Source organism: Oncorhynchus gorbuscha, linkage group LG05 (assembly GCF_021184085.1).
Source record: "Oncorhynchus gorbuscha isolate QuinsamMale2020 ecotype Even-year linkage group LG05, OgorEven_v1.0, whole genome shotgun sequence".
Classification (NCBI taxonomy): Eukaryota; Metazoa; Chordata; class Actinopteri; order Salmoniformes; family Salmonidae; genus Oncorhynchus; species Oncorhynchus gorbuscha.
The window spans coordinates 83,897,255-83,920,835 of NC_060177.1; the positions used below are offsets into that span (position 1 = coordinate 83,897,255).

Consider the following 23,581-nt stretch of genomic DNA (forward strand, 5'->3'; position numbering starts at 1 on the left):
TTCCAAAACTGCAAAGATATTATCTGTGAGTGCCCCAGAACTAATGCTACAGGCGAAACCAAGATGAAATTTCATACAGGAAATGCCCCAGATTCTGAAGGCGCTGTGTTCCAATGTCTCCTTATATGGCTGTGAATGCGCCAGGAATGAGCCTGCCCTTGCTGTCGTTTCCCCAAGGTGTCTGCAGCATTGTGACGTATTTGTAGGCATATCATTGGAAGATTGACCATAAGAGACTACATTTACCAGGTGTCTGCCCGGTGTCCTGCGTCGAAATTATTGCGTAATCTCTAGGTCCATGCGCGTTCCATTTCTTCAGAGGAGAAACGAAACTGCCACGAATGATTTATCATCGAATAGATATGTGAAAAACACCTTGAGGATTGATTCTAAACAACATTTGCCATGTTTGTCGATATTATGGAGTTCATTTGGAAAAATGTTTGCGTTGTAATGACTTAATTTTCGTTTTTTTTTCTTACCCAAACGTGATGAAGAAAAGGGAGCGATTTGTCTACACAAATAATCTTTTTGTAAAAATTGAACATTTGCTATCTAACTGAGAGTCTCCTCATTGAAAACATCTGAAGTTCTTCAAAGGTAAATTATTTTATTTGAATGCTTTTCTTGTTATTGTGAAAATGTTGCATGCTGAATGCCAGGCTTAATGCTATGCTAGGCTATCAATACTGTTACACAAATGCTTGTTTAGCTATGGTTCAAAAGCATATTTTGAAAATCTGAGATGACAGTGTTGTTAACAAAAGGCTAAGCTTGAGAGCTAATATATTTATTTCATTTCATTTGCGATTTTCATGAATAGTTAACGTTGCATTATGCTAATGAGCTTGCGGAGAGAATTACTTGCATGCTGAATGCTAGGCTAAATGCTATGCTAGGCTATCAATACTCTTACACAAATGCTTGTTTAGCTATGGTTCAAAAGCATATTTTGAAAATCTGAGATGACAGTGTTGTTAACAAAAGGCTAAGCTTGAGAGCAAATATATTTATTTCATTTCATTTGCGATTTTCATGAATAGTTATGAGTTATGGTAATGAGCTTGAGGCTGTATTCACGATCCCGGATCCGGGATGGCTAGAATCAAGAGGTTAACTGTTATGCAGGTGAATGAGGACCCAAAAGCGACTTGGCGAAAACAGAGTTTTTAATCCAGAAAGAAACTTTACAAAACAAAAAGCATAATACTACTCGTAAAGACGAGAACAGACAGGAGACTTGATCGAGAACTGCAGGTTGCCTCGGGAAGGCACTTGAACCTAGCAGACTCAGACACCTGCTCACCACGCAGCATCTGAGGGAAACACGACACGACAGGGCAAAACATAGACACAGCACGGTGAATTATAGATGAGGATCCGACAGGGCAGGTACGGAAAACAAGGAGAGAAATAGGGACTCTAATCAGGGAAAAGGATCGGGAACAGGTGTGGGAAGACTAAATGATGATTAGGGGAATAGGAACAGCTGGGAGCAGGAACGGAACGATAGAGAGAAGAGAGAGCGAGAGAGTGAGAGAGGGAGGGGGAGAGAGAGGGATAAAAAGAGGGAAAGAACCTAATAAGACCAGCAGAGGGAAACGAACAGAAGGGAAAGCACAAGGACAAGACATGATAATTAATGACAAAACATGACAGTACCCCCCACTCACCGAGCGCCTCCTGGCGCACTCGAGGAGGAATCCTGGCGGCAACGGAGGAAATCATCAATGAGTGAACGGTCCAGCACGTCCCGAGACGGAACCCAACTCCTCTCCTCAGGACCGTAACCCTCCCAATCCACTAAGTATTGGTGACCCCGTCCCCGAGAACGCATGTCCATGATCTTATGTACCTTGTAAATAGGTGCGCTCTCGACAAGGACGGGAGGGGGAGGGAAGACGAACGGGGTGCGAAGAAAGGGCTTGACACAGGAGACATGGAAGACAGGATGGACGCGACGAAGATGTCGCGGAAGAAGCAGTCGCACAGCGACAGGATTGACGACCTGGGAGACACGGAACGGACCAATGAACCGCGGAGTCAACTTACGAGAAGCTGTCGTAAGAGGAAGGTTGCGAGTGGAAAGCCACACTCTCTGGCCGCAACAATACCTTGGACTCTTAATCCTGCGTTTATTGGCGGCTCTCACAGTCTGTGCCCTGTAGCGGCAAAGTGCAGACCTCACCCTCCTCCAGGTGCGCTCACAACGTTGGACAAACGCTTGAGCGGAGGGAACGCTGGACTCGGCAAGCTGGGATGAGAACAGAGGAGGCTGGTAACCCAGACTACTCTGAAACGGAGATAACCCGGTAGCAGACGAAGGAAGCGAGTTGTGAGCGTATTCTGCCCAGGGGAGCTGTTCTGCCCAAGACGCAGGGTTTCTGAAAGAAAGGCTGCGTAGTATGCGACCAATCGTCTGATTGGCCCTCTCTGCTTGACCGTTAGACTGGGGATGAAACCCGGAAGAGAGACTGACGGACGCACCAATCAAACGACAGAACTCCCTCCAAAACTGTGACGTGAATTGCGGGCCTCTGTCTGAAACGGCGTCTAACGGGAGGCCATGAATTCTGAACACATTCTCGATAATGATTTGTGCCGTCTCCTTAGCGGAAGGAAGTTTAGCGAGGGGAATGAAATGTGCCGCCTTAGAGAACCTATCGACAACCGTAAGAATCACAGTCTTCCCCGCAGACAAAGGCAGACCGGTAATGAAGTCTAGGGCGATGTGAGACCATGGTCGAGAAGGAATGGGGAGCGGTCTGAGACGACCGGCAGGAGGAGAGTTACCCGACTTAGTCTGCGCGCAGTCCGAACAAGCAGCCACGAAACGGCGCGTGTCACGCTCCTGAGTCGGCCACCAAAAGCGCTGGCGAATAGACGCAAGAGTGCCTCGAACACCGGGATGACCAGCTAACTTGGCAGAGTGAGCCCACTGAAGAACAGCCAGACGAGTGGAAACAGGAACGAAAAGGAGGTTACTAGGACAAGCGCGCGGCGACGCAGTGTGCGTGAGTGCTTGCTTAACCTGTCTTTCAATTCCCCAGACTGTCAACCCGACAACACGCCCATAAGGAAGAATCCCCTCGGGATCAGTAGAAGCCACAGAAGAACTAAACAGACGGGATAAGGCATCAGGCTTGGTGTTCTTGCTACCCGGACGGTAAGAAATCACAAACTCGAAACGAGCGAAAAACAACGCCCAACGAGCTTGACGGGCATTAAGTCGTTTGGCAGAACGGATGTACTCAAGGTTCTTATGGTCTGTCCAAACGACAAAAGGAACGGTCGCCCCCTCCAACCACTGTCGCCATTCGCCTAGGGCTAAGCGGATGGCGAGCAGTTCACGGTTACCCACATCATAGTTGCGCTCAGATGGCGACAGGCGATGAGAAAAATAAGCGCAAGGATGAACCTTATCGTCAGACTGGAAGCGCTGGGATAGAATGGCTCCCACGCCTACCTCTGAAGCGTCAACCTCGACAATGAATTGTCTAGTGACGTCAGGAGTAACGAGGATAGGAGCGGACGTAAAACGTTCTTTTAGAAGATCAAAAGCTCCCTGGGCGGAACCGGACCACTTAAAACACGTCTTGACAGAAGTAAGAGCTGTGAGAGGGGCAGCAACTTGACCGAAATTACGAATGAAACGCCGATAGAAATTAGCGAAACCTAAAAAGCGCTGCAACTCGACACGTGACCTTGGAACGGGCCAATCACTGACAGCTTGGACCTTAGCGGAATCCATCTGAATGCCTTCAGCGGAAATAACGGAACCGAGAAAAGTAACGGAGGAGACATGAAAAGAGCACTTCTCAGCCTTTACGTAGAGACAATTCTCTAAAAGGCGCTGTAGAACACGTCGAACGTGCTGAACATGAATCTCGAGTGACGGTGAAAAAATCAGGATATCGTCAAGATAGACAAAAACAAAGATGTTCAGCATGTCTCTCAGAACATCATTAACTAATGCCTGAAAAACAGCTGGCGCATTGGCGAGACCAAACGGCAGAACCCGGTACTCAAAATGCCCTAACGGAGTGTTAAACGCCGTTTTCCACTCGTCCCCCTCTCTGATGCGCACGAGATGGTAAGCGTTACGAAGGTCCAACTTAGTAAAGCACCTGGCTCCCTGCAGAATCTCGAAGGCTGATGACATAAGGGGAAGCGGATAACGATTCTTAACCGTTATGTCATTCAGCCCTCGATAATCACGCAGGGGCGCAGAGTACCGTCCTTCTTCTTAACAAAAAAGAACCCCGCCCCGGCCGGAGAGGAAGAAGGCACTATGGTACCGGCGTCAAGAGACACAGATAAATAATCCTCGAGAGCCTTACGTTCGGGAGCCGACAGAGAGTATAGTCTACCCCGAGGAGGAGTGGTCCCCGGAAGGAGATCAATACTACAATCATACGACCGGTGAGGAGGAAGGGAGTTGGCTCGGGACCGACTGAAGACCGTGCGCAGATCATGATATTCCTCCGGCACTCCTGTCAAATCGCCAGGTTCCTCCTGAGAAGTGGGGACAGAAGAAATGGGAGGGATGGCAGACATTAAGCACTTCACATGACAAGATACGTTCCAGGATAGGATAGAATTACAAGACCAATTAATAGAAGGATTATGACATACTAGCCAGGGATGACCCAAAACAACAGGTGTGAAAGGTGAACGAAAAATCAAAAAGAAATAGTCTCACTGTGGTTACCAGATACTGTGAGAGTTAAAGGTAGTGTCTCAAATCTGATACTGGGAAGATGACTACCATCTAAGGCAAACATGGGCGTAGGCTTGTCTAACGGTCTGAAAGGAATGTTATGTTTCCGAACCCATGCTTCGTCCATGAAACAACCCTCAGCCCCAGAGTCAATCAAGGCACTGCATGTAGCACCCGAACCGGTCCAGCGTAGATGGACCGACATAGTAGTACAAGATCTAGATGAAGAGACCTGAGTAGTAGCGCTCACCAGTAGCCCTCCGCTTACTGATGGGCTCTGGCCTCTTACTGGACATGAATTAACAAAATGTCCATCAAATCCGCAATAGAGGCACAGGCGGTTGGTGATCCTCCGTTCCCTCTCCTTAGTCGAGATGCGAATCCCTCCCAGCTGCATGGGCTCAGTCTCAGAGCCAGAGGAGGGAGATGGTTGCGATGCGGAGCAGGGAAACACCGTTGATGCGAGCTCTCTTCCACGAGCCTGGTGACGAAGATCTACCCGTCGTTCTATGCGGATGGCGAGAGCAATCAAAGAGTCCACACTGGAGGGAACCTCCCGAGAGAGAATCTCATCTTTGACCACTGTGTGGAGTCCCTCCAGAAAACGAGCGAGCAGCGCCGGCTCGTTCCAGTCACTAGAGGCAGCAAGAGTACGAAACTCTATAGAGTAATCCGTTATGGATCGATCACCTTGGCATAGGGAAGCCAGGGCCCTAGAAGCCTCCCCACCAAAAACTGAACGGTCAAAAACCCGAATCATCTCCTCTTTAAAGTTCTGGTAATTGTTAGAACAATCAGCCCTTGCCTCCCAGATAGCTGTGCCCCACTCTCGGGCCCGGCCAGTAAGGAGTGAAATGACGTAAGCAACCCGAGCTCTCTCTCTAGAGTATGTGTTGGGTTGGAGAGAGAACACAATCTCACACTGGGTGAGAAAGGAGCGGCACTCAGTGGGCTGCCCGGAGTAGCAAGGTGGGTTATTAACCCTAGGTTCTGGAGGCTCGGCAGGCCAGGAAGTAACAGGTGGCACGAGACGAAGACTCTGGAACTGTCCAGAGAGGTCGGAAACCTGAGCGGCCAGGTTCTCCACGGCATGGCGAGCAGCAGACAATTCCTGCTCGTGTCTGCCGAGCATGGCTCCTTGGATCTCGACGGCAGTGTTACGAGCCTCTGTAGTCGCTGGGTCCATTCCTTGGTCGGATCCTTCTGTTATGCAGGTGAATGAGGACCCAAAAGCGACTTGGCGAAAACAGAGTTTTTAATCCAGAAAGAAACTTTACAAAACAAAAAGCATAATACTACTCGTAAAGACGAGAACAGACAGGAGACTTGATCGAGAACTGCAGGTTGCCTCGGGAAGGCACTTGAACCTAGCAGACTCAGACACCTGCTCACCACGCAGCATCTGAGGGAAACACGACACGACAGGGCAAAACATAGACACAGCACGGTGAATTATAGATGAGGATCCGACAGGGCAGGTACGGAAAACAAGGAGAGAAATAGGGACTCTAATCAGGGAAAAGGATCGGGAACAGGTGTGGGAAGACTAAATGATGATTAGGGGAATAGGAACAGCTGGGAGCAGGAACGGAACGATAGAGAGAAGAGAGAGCGAGAGAGTGAGAGAGGGAGGGGGAGAGAGAGGGATAAAAAGAGGGAAAGAACCTAATAAGACCAGCAGAGGGAAACGAACAGAAGGGAAAGCACAAGGACAAGACATGATAATTAATGACAAAACATGACATTAACCTCAGTTTCAAGATGGAGGTGGTTTCCTGGGACTATCCTCTCTGTCTTCTAAAGAACTTCACCTTATTCTATAGATTTGCTGTATTAGAAATGAGATTTTGAAAGTGTAAAGTGTGCCTCAACAGTTGGTTGAAGTTGAACAACCCTAACTCTAAAAACTTGTTTACAAACATCTACGCTTTTAGTTTGATTGTAATTTGATTGTACCGACTGCGAGCTCTCCCTCTCTTCATCCACAAACTCCTTGAGAACCCTTGTCCCCCAACAAACAGAATCAAACTTGTTACAACAAACAAACTGCTCCAAAATCACAACCAGACAAGTGTTATTACTGTAATAGACCAATAGCCCCCCAAAAACCAAACACTTCACACTTCATTCAACATGTCCCATTACTGACAGTTCACTAAACATGGCTGTTGTATCATTTGGCCAGTGGGCAGGTGGGTCTGTGGGTGGGGGAGGGTCCTTGCAAAAGAGGATTCTAATAATATCCCTTCCATACTAAGATGCCAACTTTATCATACTGCCAACTTTATCATACTGCCAACTTTATCATACTGCCAACTTTATCATACTGCCAAATTTATCATACTGCCAACTTTATCATACTGCCAACTTTATCATACTGCCAACTTTACCATACTGCCAACTTTATCATACTGCCAACTTTATCATACTGCCAACTTTACCATACTGCCAACTTTTCCCCTCCTTTTCTTTATATCTGAAAGGTATTGCCGGGATCAAAGCCAAAACTTTCATTTCTGCCAAACGACCTAGTAATCATTTCAGTAAAGTTCTGCCTGCGGCTTTGTATGAAACAATGCTGAGGCGGCATTGGCACGCACTACGCTTCTAAAGTCTTGACGGTTGCTAAGGCAACGGCCGTTTACCATCCTCCTGCCAGTTGTAAAACTTTGCGAGGGAAGTCACTTCACCCATCTGTCCACATAACCCACCACATGCACTGCTTTATTACCCACGTTGATCCATAAAGAATCACTGAGGGAATAAATATCACCGAATGATGAAAATATTGGAATAAAGTAGGCTAATGCAATTGAAGGCATTAAATTGTTGCTGACTGAAACTACCAAAGTCATCCAATCCTCCTTGTAATACATTTGAAGCAATAGCCTACCCACGTGTGGTCATCTAGATGATAATTTCAGCACCGTTTTGATTGGGACAGCGACATCGCCCTGCTTTGAGACAAGTGTGGGAACTCGTCTTGACTAAATCTATGTTTGGATATTGGTAAGGCTACAATTAGGATTTGACAAAGTTGAGGCTCATGATCATCTTGTCAAGTTGAATCATTTACTTCAACATTTTGGACTTTAGCAGGTGGATTGCTTTGCTCTTCACTCACAGTTGTTTATTAGCCCAGGCCTACTACCTACCAAAAGCCTGTGACTTCACTGACTCGTCTGATAATCAATCAATGTGATTTTGTTTGACTGACTCGTCTGATAATCAATCAATGTGATGTTGTTTCACTGACTCATCTGATAATCAATCAATGTGATTTTGTTTCACTGAATTGTTTTCTGTCTGGGCAAATAAGTGGAGATGGTAGCTCGCTTGCTCATCTACCTCTGATTAGAAACATTTAGCGTGCTATAATGTAGCCTAAATCAAGGCCATTTTTTTTGGGCTCAATCGCATATAGGCAACTCCAAAAGCCTGCAGAGGTTGTGAAATAAGAATGAGACTCACATGCTTTTGAAAATAGGATTGTTATTATTTTCTATGGGTATCATGATGAAGGTAAGACCCTACGCCTGCTTCCTAACAGAGCGGAGGGAGGGTAGGAAAGAGATGAAACGTGGATAAAAAAAGCATGAGATTGGGCTCTGTCTCAAAATATCACTCCGCCAAGAGTGTGCTGTCATCAAGGCAAAGGGAGGCTACTTATGTTTTGATTTGTTGAACACTTGTTTGTTTACTACATGATTCCATATGTGTTATTTCATAGTTTTGATGTCTTCACTATTATTCTACAATGTAGAAAATAGTAAAAAATAAAGAAAAACCCTTGAATGAGAAGGTGTGTCCTAACTTTTGACTGGTACTGTACATATGTGTGTTGACTGTGAATAGGTAGGTGTGTCTTGTCTGTTTAATGAACAAAATAACGACCAATTGATTTCAATTGGATGGCGCAGCAATGGCTGCACGGACTCATAACATAGGCATGATTATCTCAAAATATGTCATTCTATTCTTTTGAAAACACATTGTATTTGTCTTGTGTTTCTTAGGACCTGCCTAAAGGAATGAATCATGGGTTTATTTTTGATGGTGTATATTCTCAATAGATTTATTAAAATAAACCCCTCTCCACTACTACCAATCATTCCCCACTAGAGGTATAAAACAACACTTGGTAAAAATGGGCTTGTTTGTAAGCGGGTCATATAAACATGTTTTTTACAGCAAAATATCGTCAATTCTATGTGAAAGCAGTATTAAGGGTTCAGATAAAACAAAGGTCAAATGACTCACTTGGGTGTCTGAATGTCAGCTGCTTCCAGACCTATGCGATTTCCCAGCTGGAACTCGTGTGACTTAGATCGGTGCAGCGCCGTGAAGCCAGGCAGCAGGTGGATGAGCTTTCGGCTGGGGGGTGGGGGCGTCCCGGGAGCCTTCACCTTGTTCCTGCGCCTCATGGGGGGCGTGCCCGGGGGGGTCATGCTGTTGACCACCAGAGGAGTCCGGGGAGGGGTGTGGGCAAAGTGCCTCTGGCGGGGCGAGGGGGGCAGGGAGCGGTGGCCCGTGTCCATGGGGGGAAAGGCCCCCAGTCCCAGGTGGCTGTCCACGGTGAGGCGGTCTGGCTGGACATAGGGGCCGTATGGATAGGGTAGCAAGGCCTGGGGGCTGTGATATTGGCTGTGGTGCTGCTGCTTGTACTTGGCCTGGACCTTGGGGCTTTGGGAGAGCTGGAAGCGGACCCACTGGCTGGGTTCGGGAGAGGGGAAGGGAGTGTTCTCCTTGCCGGACTCGGAGGTGGGCCACTGGATGGACCAGTCCTGTTTGGCGTGGCTGCCCGCTAGAGGAGGGAGGAGGAGGAACATGTTACAAACAACATAAACAACCACCTGGTCATTTACATTTATACTCATTTAACGCTAATAATAAAACAAATATTTTATTATAAAAAACAATGGCCTGATGATAGTGCAAAGAAGAGAGAGAGCATGCATCTGACATCAAGAGCAGATGCAATGTAGCATGGGGTTCAGATAGGAGAGGAGTAGAGGACAGTGATGCTTGACGAACCACAGCCACCTTGATCACTAAACATTAGATGAGAAGCTCGAGATGGGGGTTCATGCTGAGTAAATGAGACAGAATAGTTTGGATTGGGAAAGCAGTGAAGAGAGAAATTATATTTTCAGCTTAAATGGAAATAATCACCTCCGTTATTGGGCAATGTCTCATCCTCAAGTTGTTCTGGAAAGAAAAGAAAAGGAATGAAAAGTTTATAGATTTTATAAAAAGATTGATGAAATATTCTGCAGTACCCTGATAATTTGTTGTTTCCCTCTCTCACACTGCCCTTTAGAGACCCAGCTATTGTAGTAATCACATGCTCTAAAGAGCTCTCAGCATCAAAACTCTGGCTACATTATCTGGTCCAGTTCAATAACACTAATGGCTATGAACTCCTTAGGACTTTTTCTTATCTGGGATGGTTTGAGACAAGGCCACCAGAGACTTCTGGAGGGAGAAGGAGAATGAGATAGAGGGGGAGAGGTAGTGAGGAGAGGAGAGGAGAGGAGAGGAGAGGAGAGGAGAGGAGAGGAGAGGAGAGGAGAGGAGAGGAGAGGAGAGGAGAGGAGAGGAGAGGAGAGGAGAGGAGAGGAGAGGAGAGGAGAGGAGAGGAGAGGAGAGGAGAGGAGAGGGAGAGGCCTGCATTAACACGAGTGAGCGACTGAGTGTCTTAAGGCCTCTCGTATGAGGTCAGGGGTCAAAGTATCTCTTCAGGACGACATCACATACATATTCCCTCTGTGTCTGACTGAGACACTCCCCGGGACAGTACACACACACACATACACAGCGAGTGACAGACAATGTCCTGGGGACATGAGAGTACAGTTTATGTACACTAGAGGAGTCCTCTGGGATGTGTCCAATGGCAGATGGGTTGGTTGTCAAATTACATCCCTCAATAACTGCGGGTGACGTCAAAGAGTTAGTCATTCTAGTTTCATGGTATACGTCATGCTCTGTTCTTCAGATAAACAACATATAACAATAATGGAAAGCTTCCTATCAGATCATATAGGCTACAGTTGACAGACTGTCTGCTTGCATGGATCTCCTACACACAACCACTATCAGTGGTGTCTCAACATACATGAGGTACTCATGGTGTTGCATATTAATCAACTTAACGCATAAGCAGGGCCAAATGAGTTAACCACTGAGTTGAGAGAGACTTGTGATGATGGAGGAGATCTGTATACGGGGTTCTATAGTACAAGGGTCCTGGGGTGGAGACAGACCTCACTGCTCTCCTTTCTCCTGGAGGCGGACCAGCCTCCTTCCCGTACTTTAAACACACACACTTACACAAGGCCACACACACACACACACGCACACACACACACACACAGACACACACACACACACAAACACACACTGATGGGTTTCTGAAACAGATTTGAAGTGTGCTGCACAGTGCACCAAACTCCTCAGACAGGACCAGGATCCTTAACTGCTCAGAAAGGAATAGAAGGGGAGGATAACCCACCCTCAAGCATCCTTCATCAGCAAAAACGTATGGCAAACAAGACACTGGATATTAAAACGTATGGCAAACAAGACACTGGATATTAAAACGTATGGCAAACAAGACACTGGATATTAAAACGTTTGGCATCTCCTCACTTGAAATGTTTCGAAATCATCAAAGAGCCTTCTTCACCTGTGGATACCAATAAACTGGCATTAGCTCTGTTAATATAGATGATGACGAGAGACACACACACACACACACACACACACACACACACACACACACACACACACACACACACACACACACACACACACACACACACACACACACACACACACACACACACACACACACACACACACACACACACACACACACACACACACACACACACAAAGCATGTGATACCGATCAAATTACAGCCCAGGCATAAATTACACACAGGACCTGAATAATCCAATATTGTCTGCAAACATCCATGTAACTAATGAACAGTAGGAATAATCCCTCTCTAGAGTATATTAGGGTATCCATTTCCTTGGAGTCTTTTAGTAAAAGATCATTTGAAATGGTTTCTGTAATACTGTTGTCAGGGCTAGAGAGGGGAAGGGATATAGAGAAAGAATGAAGTCTAACCAGATACATAAAAATGTTTGGCTCTGTAACGGCTCAATTTACCAACCATACTAGTTTCTTAGCAACTGCTTTATTAAAATATTAACAGAGCTTCCTAGGGGCGGCAGGTGGCCGAGTGTTGGGCCAGTAACCGAAAGGTTTCTGGATCAAATCCCAGAACTGACAAGGTAAAAAATCTGTTCTGCCCCAGAACAAGGCCGTTAACCCACTGTAGGCCGTCATTGTAAATAATAATCTGTTCTGCCCCAGAACAAGGCCGTTAACCCACTGTAGGCCGTCATTGTAAATAATAATCTGTTCTGCCCCAGAACAAGGCCGTTAACCCACTGTAGGCTGTCATTGTAAATAATAATTTGTTTTTAACTGACTTGCCTGGTTAAAACAAAACATAAATAAATTAACTGCAGTTACTTCATGTGACCTCACAACAAAAAGACAAAACCTTTTTTCTTCTCATTCTATGGAGTGTAATTCTCATTCAATGGAGTATAACTCTCATTCTATGGGGTGTAATTCTCATTCTATGGAGTATAACTCTCATTCTATGGAGTTTAATTCTCATTCTATGGAGTGTAACTCTCATTCTATGGAGTATAACTCTCATTCTATGGAGTGTAACTCTCATTCTATGGGGTGTAATTCTCATTCTATGGAGTATAACTCTCATTCTATGGAGTATAACTCTCATTCTATGGAGTGTAAATCTCATTCTATGGAGTGTAACTCTCATTCTATGGAGTATAACTCTCATTCTATGGAGTGTAACTCTCATTCTATGGAGTATAATTCTCATTCTATGGAGTGTAAATCTCATTCTATGGAGTCTCATTCTCATTCTATGGAGTGTCATTCTAATTTTATGGAGTATAACTCTCATTCTATGGAGTCATTCTAATTTTATGGAGTGTAATTCTCATTCTATGGAGTTTAACTCTCATTCTATGGAGTCTCATTCTATGGAGTGTAATTCTCATTCTATGGAGTGTAACTCTCATTCTATGGAGTCTCATTCTATGGAGTGTAACTCTCATTCTATGGAGTGTCATTCTCTTCTATGGAGTATAACTCTCATTCTATGGAGTGTAATTCTCATTCTATGGAGTATAACTCTCATTCTATGGAGTATAACTCTCATTCTATGGAGTATAACTCTCATTCTACGGAGTATAACTCTCATTCTATGGAGTATAACTCTCATTCTATGGAGTATAACTCTCATTCTATGGAGTATAACTCTCATTCTATGGAGTATAACTCTCATTCTATGGAGTATAACTCTCATTCTATGGAGTATAACTCTCATTCTATGCAGTATAACTCTCATTCTATGCAGTATAACTCTCATTCTATGCAGTATAACTCTCATTCTATGGAGTATAACTCTCATTCTATGCAGTATAACTCTCATTCTATGCAGTATAACTCTCATTCTATGCAGTATAACTCTCATTCTATGGAGTGTAACTCTCATTCTATGGAGTATAACTCTCATTCTATGGAGTATAACTCTCATTCTATGGAGTGTAATTCTCATTCTATGGAGTATAACTCTCATTCTATGGAGTGTAACTCTCATTCTATGGAGTATAACTCTCATTCTATGGAGTGTAAATCTCATTCTATGGAGTGTAACTCTCATTCTATGGAGTATAACTCTCATTCTATGGAGTGTAAATCTCATTCTATGGAGTGTAACTCTCATTCTATGGAGTATAACTCTCATTCTATGGAGTATAACTCTCATTCTATGGAGTGTAAATCTCATTCTATGGAGTGTAACTCTCATTCTATGGAGTATAACTCTCATTATATGGAGTGTAACTCTCATTCTATGGAGTGTAATTCTCATTCTATGGAGTATAACTCTCATTATATGGAGTGTAAATCTCATTCTATGGAGTGTAACTCTCATTATATGGAGTATAACTCTCATTCTATGGAGTGTAAATCTCATTCTATGGAGTCTCATTCTCATTCTATGGAGTGTCATTCTAATTCTATGGAGTATAACTCTCATTCTATGGAGTGTAAATCTCATTCTATGGAGTGTAACTTTAATTCTATGGAGTGTAATTCTCATTCTATGGAGTTTAACTCTCATTCTATGGAGTCTCATTCTATGGAGTCTCATTCTATGGAGTGTCATTCTCTTCTATGCAGTATAACTCTCATTCTATGGAGTATAACTCTCATTCTATGGAATGTAATTCTCATTCTATGGAGTATAACTCTCATTCTATGGAGTATAACTCTCATTCTACGGAGTATAACTCTCATTCTATGGAGTATAACTCTCATTCTATGGAGTATAACTCTCATTCTATGGAGTATAACTCTCATTCTATGGAGTATAACTCTCATTCTATGGAGTATAACTCTCATTCTATGCAGTCTCATTCTATGGAGTGTCATTCTTATTCTATGGAGTATAACTCTCATTCTATGGAGTCTCATTCTATGGAGTGTAACTCTCATTCTATAGAGTATAGCTCTCATTCTATGGAGTCTCATTCTATGGAGTCTCATTCTATGGAGTGTAACTCTCATTCTATGGAGTCTCATTCTATGGAGTGTCATTCTTATTCTATGGAGCGTTCCAAAGCCTATTCATTAGTTATTTGGTTCCACCTCTCTTTAGAGTGACTGTCTATAGAGTGACTGTCTGTAGAGTGACTGTCTGTAGAGTGACTGTCTGTAGAGTGACTGTCTATAGAGTGACTGTCTGTAGAGTGACTGTCTGTAGAGTGACTGTCTATAGAGTGACTGTCTGTAGAGTGACTGTCTGTAGAGTGACTTGGTGATGGATGAGGTGAGCTTCCCCCTTACTATGTAAACTGATTTGGGTGTCTAGAAAAGTGCTATATAAATCCAATCAATTATTTATGTACAGATCAATCAAATCAATCAATTATGTACAGCCATTGTTCCATAGAATTAGGAATTATAATAGTATAATGGACATGATTGTTCTGATGATGGTATGAAAGCTCAGCCATGTTGGTCAGGGAAAGTAATTTAATAGGATCTCTTTGCATTGTTCTCTGTGCTGTCACTTGGCCAACAGCAGCAGAGGTCCTGTACAGTATAGTATCCTACAGTATCTCCACAGTGATTCACAATACACCACACCAGTCAGAGGACATGAAGGAGTGATTATTCAACATGATGATTTATGGTAATATGGCCAACACATTACACATACTCATTGTTAATAGGAGATATTTACATATAGGTAGAGTTCTGTGAGAATAGGCGGTTAACATCATACTAATTTGACTAGTTAGGACCAGGCTTGTGCTGTTGTGTGGTAAATGGCAGAGAAAGGTCACTGGGATTCTATCCTCATAGGGCTCTGGTCAAAAGTAGTGCACTAAATAGTGAATAGGATACAATTTGGGAAACACCCTTTGTGAAAGGATGCCATATGCTGCTCCAGAAGGATTCATGTTTTATTTAATCCTTTGAATGGGATGAAGGTGGACGATGGTGGTTCTTACAGAATCAGTAGTAGCTAGAAAAGCTTCCTCTCCTGTTCTCTCCCCTCCTCTCCTCTCTTCTCTCCTCCTCTCATGGCCTGTCCTCCTTTTCTCTTCTCCTCTTCTCTCCCATACTCATCTCCTCTTTTGCCCTCTCCTCTCCCATACTCCTCTCTTGCCCTCTCCTCCTCTCCTCTCTTGTCCTCTTCTCCTCTCTCATCATCTCCGCCTATCCTCTCTCCTCCTCTCATCTTGTCCTCTCCTCCTCTCCTTTCATGTCCTCGCATCTCTTCTCTTCTTTTCCTCTCCTCTCTTGTCCTCTCCTCCTCTTCTCTCTTGATTCCCTCCTCTCTTGTCCTCTCCTCTCTTGTCCTCTCCTCTCTTGTTCTCTCCTCTCTTCTCCTCCTCTCTTCTCCTCCTCTCTTGTTCTCTCCTCTCTTCTCCTCCTCTCTTCTCCTCCTCTCTTGTCCTCTCCTCCTCTCCTCTCCTCTCTTGTCCTCTCCTCCTCTCCTCTCTTCTCCTCCTCTCTTGTCCTCTCCTCTCTTGTCCTCTCCACTCTTGTCCTCTCCTCCTCTTCTCTCTTGTCCTCTCCTCTCTTGTCCTCTCCTCCTCTCCTCTCTTCTCCTCCTCTCTTGTCCTCTCCACTCTTGTCCTCTCCTCCTCTTCTCTCTTGTCCTCTCCTCTCTTGTCCTCTCCTCCTCTCCTCTCTTCTCCTCCTCTCTTGTCCTCTCCTCTCTTCTCCTCCTCTCTTCTCCTCCTCTCGTGTCCTCTCCTCTCTTCTCCTCCTCTCTTGTCCTCTCCTCCTCTCCTCTCTTGTCCTCTCCTCCTCTCCTCTCTTCTCCTCCTCTCTTGTCCTCTCCTCTCTCGTCCTCTCCTCCTCTCCTCTCTTGTCCTCTCCTCCTCTCCTCTCTTGTCCTCTCCTCTCTTGTCCTCTCCTCCTCTCCTCTCTTGTCCTCTCCTCCTCTCCTCTCCTCTCTTGTCCTCTCCTCCTCTCCTCTCTTCTCCTCCTCTCTTGTCCTCTCCACTCTTGTCCTCTCCTCCTCTTCTCTCTTGTCCTCTCCTCTCTTGTCCTCTCCTCCTCTCCTCTCTTCTCCCCTCTCTTGTCCTCTCCTCTCTTCTCCTCCTCTCTTGTCCTCTCCTCTCTTCTCCTCATCTCTTGTCCTCTCCTCTCTTCTCCTCTCCTCTCTTGTCCTCTCCTCCTCTCCTCTCTTGTCCTCTCCACTCTTGTCCTCTCCTCCTCTTCTCTCTTGTCCTCTCCTCTCTTGTCCTCTCCTCCTCTCCTCTCTTGTCCTCTCCTCTCTTCTCCTCCTCTCTTGTCCTCTCCTCTCTTCTCCTCCTCTCTTGTCCTCTCCTCTCTTGTCCTCTCCTCTCTTCTCCTCCTCTCTTGTCCTCTCCTCTCTTCTCCTCTCCTCCTCTCCTCTCTTGTCCTCTCCACTCTTGTCCTCTCCTCCTCTTCTCTCTTGTCCTCTCCTCTCTTGTCCTCTCCTCCTCTCCTCTCTTCTCCTCCTCTCTTGTCCTCTCCTCTCTTCTCCTCCTCTCTCTTGTCCTCTCCTCTCTTCTCCTCCTCTCTTGTCCTCTCCTCTCTTCTCCTCCTCTCTTGTCCTCTCCTCTCTTCTCCTCCTCTCTTGTCCTCCTCTCTTGTCCTCTCCTCATCTCCTCTTCTTTCTATACTCACAGATGGCATTTGAAGCCAATTAGTTGTGAGTGTAAGCACTGCAGTCTTAAGGCAGGGCAGGCGCTGGGCCAGTCTTTTTAATGATGAAAAGATGAGTGAGGATGTATACTGAGTCTGAGAATTCCGGGCACGACTTGTCTCTCTCATGAACACTTAGCTCTCAGCGTTAAGGCTAGATGAACACTATTAGTAAGGACAAGGCAGGATGTTTGGTTTACAGTGAGTGTGTGCATGCACGCTTGTATGCATGCATGTGTTGAGTGTGTGTGGGCTGCTGAAGAGGGGCATGCTGGGTATATAATGTGTGTACATTGGAGCAACACAGAGGGACTAACTGACAAGATCCTAACTTAAATAATATGACTCAACGCTGAAGCAACTTGTGAGTTGAAATACGAACCAAGACCTGTGTGAAAGCCACAATCACCTTGTATTTGTTATTATAACGCAATAAACTATTCTAATATACACTTTAAATGAAAGTGTTCTTAATAGCTGAAATTCTCATTTACTGCAAGTGAATTACATATCTCACTCCTCAATATACATTTACATGTCTCACTCCTCAATATACATTTACATGTCTCACTTCTCAATATACAATCACGTCTCACTCCTCAATATACAATTACATGTCTCACTCCTCAATATACATTTACATGTCTCACTTCTCAATATACAATCACGTCTCACTCCTCAATCTACAATTACATATCTCACTCCTCAATATACAATCACATGTCTCACTCCTCAATATACAATAACATGTCTCACTCCTCAATATACAATTACATGTCTCACTCCTCAATATACAATTACATGTCTCACTCCTCAATATACAATCACATGTCTCACTCCTCAATATACAATTACATGTCTCACTCCTCAATATACAATAACATGTCTCACTCCTCAATATACAATTACATGTCTCACTCCTCAATATACAATAACATGTCTCACTCCTCAATATACAATAACATGTCTCACTCCTCAATATACAATTACATGTCTCACTCCTCAATATACAATCACATGTCTCACTCCTCAATATACAATTACATGTCTCACTCCTCAATATACAATTACATGTCTCACTCCTCAATATACAATCACATGTCTCACTCCTCAATATACAATTACATGTCTCACTTCTCAATATACAATTACATGTCTCACTCCTCAATATACAATAACATGTCTCACTCCTCAATATACAATTACATGTCTCACTCCTCAATATACAATAACATGTCTCACTCCTCAATATACAATTACATGTCTCACTCCTCAATATACAATTACATGTCTCACTCCTCAATATACAACCACATGTCTCACTCCTCAATATACAATTACATGTCTCACTCCTCAATATACAATTACATGTCTCACTCCTCAATATACAATTACATGTCTCACTCCTCAATATACAATCACATGTCTCACTCCTCAATATACAATTACATGTCTCACTCCTCAATATACAATCACATGTCTCACTCCTCAATATACAATTACATGTCTCACTCCTCAATATACAATAACATATCTCACTCCTCAATATACAATAACATGTCTCACTCCTCAATATACAATTACATGTCTCACTCCTCAATATACAATTACATGTCTCACTCCTCAATATACAATCACATGTCTCACTCCTCAATATACAATTACATGTCTCACTCCTCAATATACAATAACATGTCTCACTCCTCAATATACAATAACATGTCTCACTCCTCAATATACAATAACATATCTCACTCCTCAATATACAATAACATGTCGCACGTTATGTTTTTCTATTGAACCTCAAAAGTGTTGTTATGGATGCAACTGTGAAGGATGCAGCCATACCTGAGTAACCGTATCTATTCCTCCGTCACCAGCTTACACAGAGACTGTAACAGAGACTGTAACAGAGACTGTAACAGAGACTGTAACTGGGGACCTCTGTCTCGCTAACACACCACAATGTCTTAGCCAGCTATGCCACCAAAAAGCTAGCAATTCTACTGCGTGGGTGGAGACACTTCAAGCTGAAGAGTCCAAGTGAGGTTACAAATCCTGTACACAACCAAGTTTATATTAGTCACTGGCTTCTCAAATAACAGAAGTGCAACTAAGTCTGCAATGGCTTTAAGAGTCATTACAAAATACTGTGACAATTCAAACTTTTTCATGTGAATATTCTGCATATTCATGATGTGCGTAGGAGTTACGAAGACAGGCCTCCATAGAGGGCCATGAAGAATCTTCCCCACGGACCCATTCCTCTCAGAGAATTCAAAAACGTCATATTTCAAAGTGGGGGCTGAGCGTCAGAGTGTAGTGGTGGTCATTTTCTCTCTTAAGGTTTAAAGAAAGGACTGAGTCTGAAGGCTGGGCATGAGTCTGGGACTGGGGCTGGAGGCTGGAGGCTGGAGGCTGGGGATGGAGGCTGAGGAGGGTGCTGGAGACTGGGGATGGGGCTGGAGAATGGGGATGGGGATGGAAGCTGGGGATGAAGCTGGAGATGAAGCTGGAAGCTAGGGATAAAGCTGAAGACTGGGGCTGGAGGCTGGGGATGGAGGCTGAGGAGGATGCTGGAGCCTGGGGATGGGGCTGGAGAATGGGAATGAGGTTGGGGCTGGAGGCTGAGGATGGGGACTGAGGCTGGTGACTTGGGGGGAGTGTGGAGGCTGGGGATGAGAATGAAGGCTGAGGATGGGGATGAGCCTGAGGCTGGGGTTGAGGCTAGGACTGAGGCTGGGGAGGAGTCTGAAGGCTGGGGATGAGTCTGAGGCTGGGGCCTGAAGATGAGGCTGAGACTGGGTATGAGACTGCGTACCAAATGGCAACCTATTCCCTATATAAGGCACTACTTTTGACCAGGGCCTTATGGGCCCTTATCAAAAGAAGTGAACTATAAATGGAATAGGTTGCCATTTGAGATGTGACCTGGGAGACAAAATATGCCTTTCTCTCCCTTTCGCTCTGAGTATGAGAGGCCCTAATAGCAGTCGCGCAGTGTGTGGTGTTCCCGTTACATTCACACCTCTCGCCGGCCCCCCGTATGAAAAGAGTACATTAGAGAGAGAGAGAGAGAGAGAGAGTGTGTGTGTGTGTGTGTGTGTGTGTGTGTGTGTGTGTGTGTGTGTGTGTGTGTGTGTGTGTGTGTGTGTGTGTGTGTGTGTGTGTGTGTGTGTGTGTGTGTGTGTGTGTGTGTGTGTGTGTGTGTGTGTGTGTGTGTGTGTGTGTCCAACACCCTTGCTGACCGTGAGAAGCAGGATGACTAAGGAGAACAGTAACTGTATCTGTAACTATATCTGTATCTGTCTGTACAATACAGAGTTACAACTCTTAGCTATCCATGTTATGCATGGCTATATCATTTATAATTGGGCTGAATTGGGCTGGCTTTGGTCTGTTTTATGTACAGCAGTGGAGGCTCCTCAGAGGAGGACCATCCTCCTCAGTGAATTCCATAAAAATAAAAATACTGAAACATTAAAAAAGTTATTATTTTCAGAGAAAACTACACTAAATATATTCACTTCACCAAATAATTGATTAAAACACACTGTTATGCAATGAATGTCTACAGTAGCTGGAGGAGAGCTAGCTTCCGTCCTCCTCTGGGTACAGTGACTTCAATACAAAACCTAGGAGGATCATGGTTCTCACCCCCTTCCATAGACTTACACAGTAATCATGACAACTTCCGGAGGACGTCCTCCAAACTATCAGAGCTCTTGCAGCATGAACTGACATGTTGTCCACCAAATCAAAGGATCAGAGAATAAATCTAGTACTGAAAGCATAAGCTACAGCTAGCTAGCACTGCAGTGGATAAAATGTGATGAGTAGTTGATTCTTATTTGTTTTCACTTTCTTAGCTAGCTAGTTTAGCCTACTCAAACACCTGGCTCAAACAGAGAGGGATGATATGTTAGCTAGCTGGCTATGTCTATCCAACACTGGAACTCTTCCAAGTCAAGATAAGGTTTTAATAATTTATTGCCACCAGGGCCCACCGGTGTAACTGCTAAACTGCATGCTGACTACACTGTAAAGCATGATTGTAGCAGATTTACTAACGCGTTAGTTCTAGTAGGTATGTTGACTATGACGTTAGCTAATATGGTGACAACAATGTAGGTTGTGTGTAGAGGTTAGCGGTTATGATATGAAGGTTTGGCTTGGAAAGTTTTTTTCGCCTGGTCACAGACAGCTGATATGTTGTGCACTAAAGTCCACAAGCGAAGGGAAAAGGTGAGAAGAGGAGAGTGCGTAGATGCGAGAAGGAATTATACAACGATCAAAGGGACAATGCTGTTTGTATGTGGCTGCTGTGAGAGTGAACTGTGTTTTGCGTGTGATTAGGGGTGTATTCATTTTGCCTATTCTGTTGAAAAATGTTTCTTAAATGGAAGCAAACTAAACGGGGATAAACATACCTTAATTTGTAGAAATATAAACTTATGTTTGTAACTGTTGGACTAATGTTTACACCCTAGATCAGCTAGATGCAGGCAAGAGTGTGCAAGGCGGTATTGAATGTGTCAATGTCTGTCACCTTGATTACTCTCATTTTTCTCTCGACATGTCTGCACCTGCATTGTTAACTTTAATTCGTAGGCTAGGTTCTAGCAACCTCCCGATGGGTATGAGGAAAATGTTAGTATGATGTAGTAGCCTGAACCCATTGATGTTACATTGAGCTGGTTGAATGGAATATGAATGACAGTCATCCAATATGCTGTAATAGGAATAAAGCAGTGCTCACAAAAAAATACATTTGTCCTCCCTCATCTTAAACGGCACCAACCGCCACTGATGTACAGGCCTAGTCTATGTGTATGTGTGTGTGTGATCTATTAGGCTTGGTTGGAACGACTACAACTAGGCACACACACGAACACAAGGACACGCACACACACACCCAACTGGACTCTGTATGGGTGTCCAATCCCTGGGCTGTCTCCGTTGGAGGAAGTTGGAGCTCAGCAGCCAATCAGCTACTGGTTACAATCTAATCAGGCCTTAGGTACAGACACACAGGCCAGACCAGTGTGTGTGTGTGTGTGTGTGTGTGTGTGTGTGTGTGTGTGTGTGTGTGTGTGTGTGTGTGTGTGTGTGTGTGTGTGTGTGTGTGTGTGTGTGTGTGTGTGTGTGTGTGTGTGTGTGTGTGTGTGTGTGTGTGTGTGTGTGTGTGTGTGTGTGTGTGTGTGTGTGTGTGTGTGTGTGTGTGTGTGTGTGTGTATCCAGTCACAATCTGACCCCAGCCCAGAGCCTATTCAAAACCCACAGGCTGCAATGAACCTGCCTACTGTTCTGAGTAGGGTGCTGTCTTTCAGATGGTACGTTAAACGGGTGTCCTGACTCTCTGTGGTCATTACAGATTCCATGGCACTTGTCGCAAGAGTAGGGGTGTTAACCCCAGGGTCCTGGCTAAATTCCCAACCTGGCCCCAATCCATCATGGCCACCTAATCATCCCTTCATTCCAAATTGGCAAATGGTTGCCGTGCATCACCCAAGTGGGTGGTGCTTGAGTTCCCCCCTCACCTTACTATGTAAAGCACTTTGAGTAGCTCAGTTGGTAGAAAGGAGCTTTATAAATCCATTATTATTATTTTATTTGTTATTATTTGCCTTTATTTAACCAGGTAGGCCAGTTGAGAACAAGTTCCTCATTATAATTATTACTGGAGTTAGCTGTATGTAGAATCAAAGCAGGGAAGGGAAGTGACCGTAAGATGAACTTTGGGACTGATGGGACATTTTGTTATCTGACAGCAGTTTGGTACATGGCCAGATTTTCCTAAAGCAACATCTGCTGTCTTTTCACTTGGAGGAAAAAATATTCCCGGTCTGTGTACTATGACTGTGATGAGGAGAACACTGCACCGACAATACAACTCTTCTCAACTTGGCTTGATAACAGAAAGTATTCCCAGTGACTCATCTAAGAGACACACCTGGTGGGAATGAATGAATGTGTGTGTGTGGGTGCGAGGGGTTGACACACACATCAAACCTTGATGGTCTACTGTCCCCTTCTGCTCAGCCAGCAACACTACAACACTAGTCTGTTTAGTTCTGAAAATAAACATGTGGTCTGTGCTGCCCCCTATTGGACAAAATGCCAACGGACTGCATGCTCTGTATGCTGTGAGGGTGCATCTCAATCATCCACAATGCCTTCCTTTCCTCATATCCTTCCTTCATCTATACTAATCTGAAAACAGTGGACAGGTGAAAGCAAAATGGTGTAATGTCTTGTAATGCCGTACAATCATTTGGTTTCCATTGTCATCAGTGGAGATGAAGGAAACGAGACAAGGAGACATTTGAGATGCACCCATGGAGAGGAACGAGGGGACGACTGTGAGGATGTAACACAGTCACAGGTAAAGGGTACTAAAAGGGGCTGTTACAGTATACGAGGGCAGAGAGCTTCATTTATCCTATAATGGCAAGAGCAATTAATAACTCAATATGGATCATTTAACGCTTAGATATTTCCCTGAAAGGTTGCTGTTATCAAATTCAAGATGCCATTGCCTGTCGTTGTGCCCT

General features: G+C 44.5%; 1 protein-coding gene across 1 annotated transcript in view; it reads right to left on the reverse strand.

Annotated features, from left to right (window-relative positions):
* Positions 1-23,581, reverse strand: part of LOC124036586 (kinase suppressor of Ras 2-like) — a 113,856-nt gene that overhangs the window by 74,425 nt on the left and 15,850 nt on the right. The window contains 2 exon segments of the mRNA XM_046351339.1: positions 8,981-9,524; positions 9,893-9,928. Coding sequence (XP_046207295.1) covers positions 8,981-9,524; positions 9,893-9,928 — 580 coding nt within the window.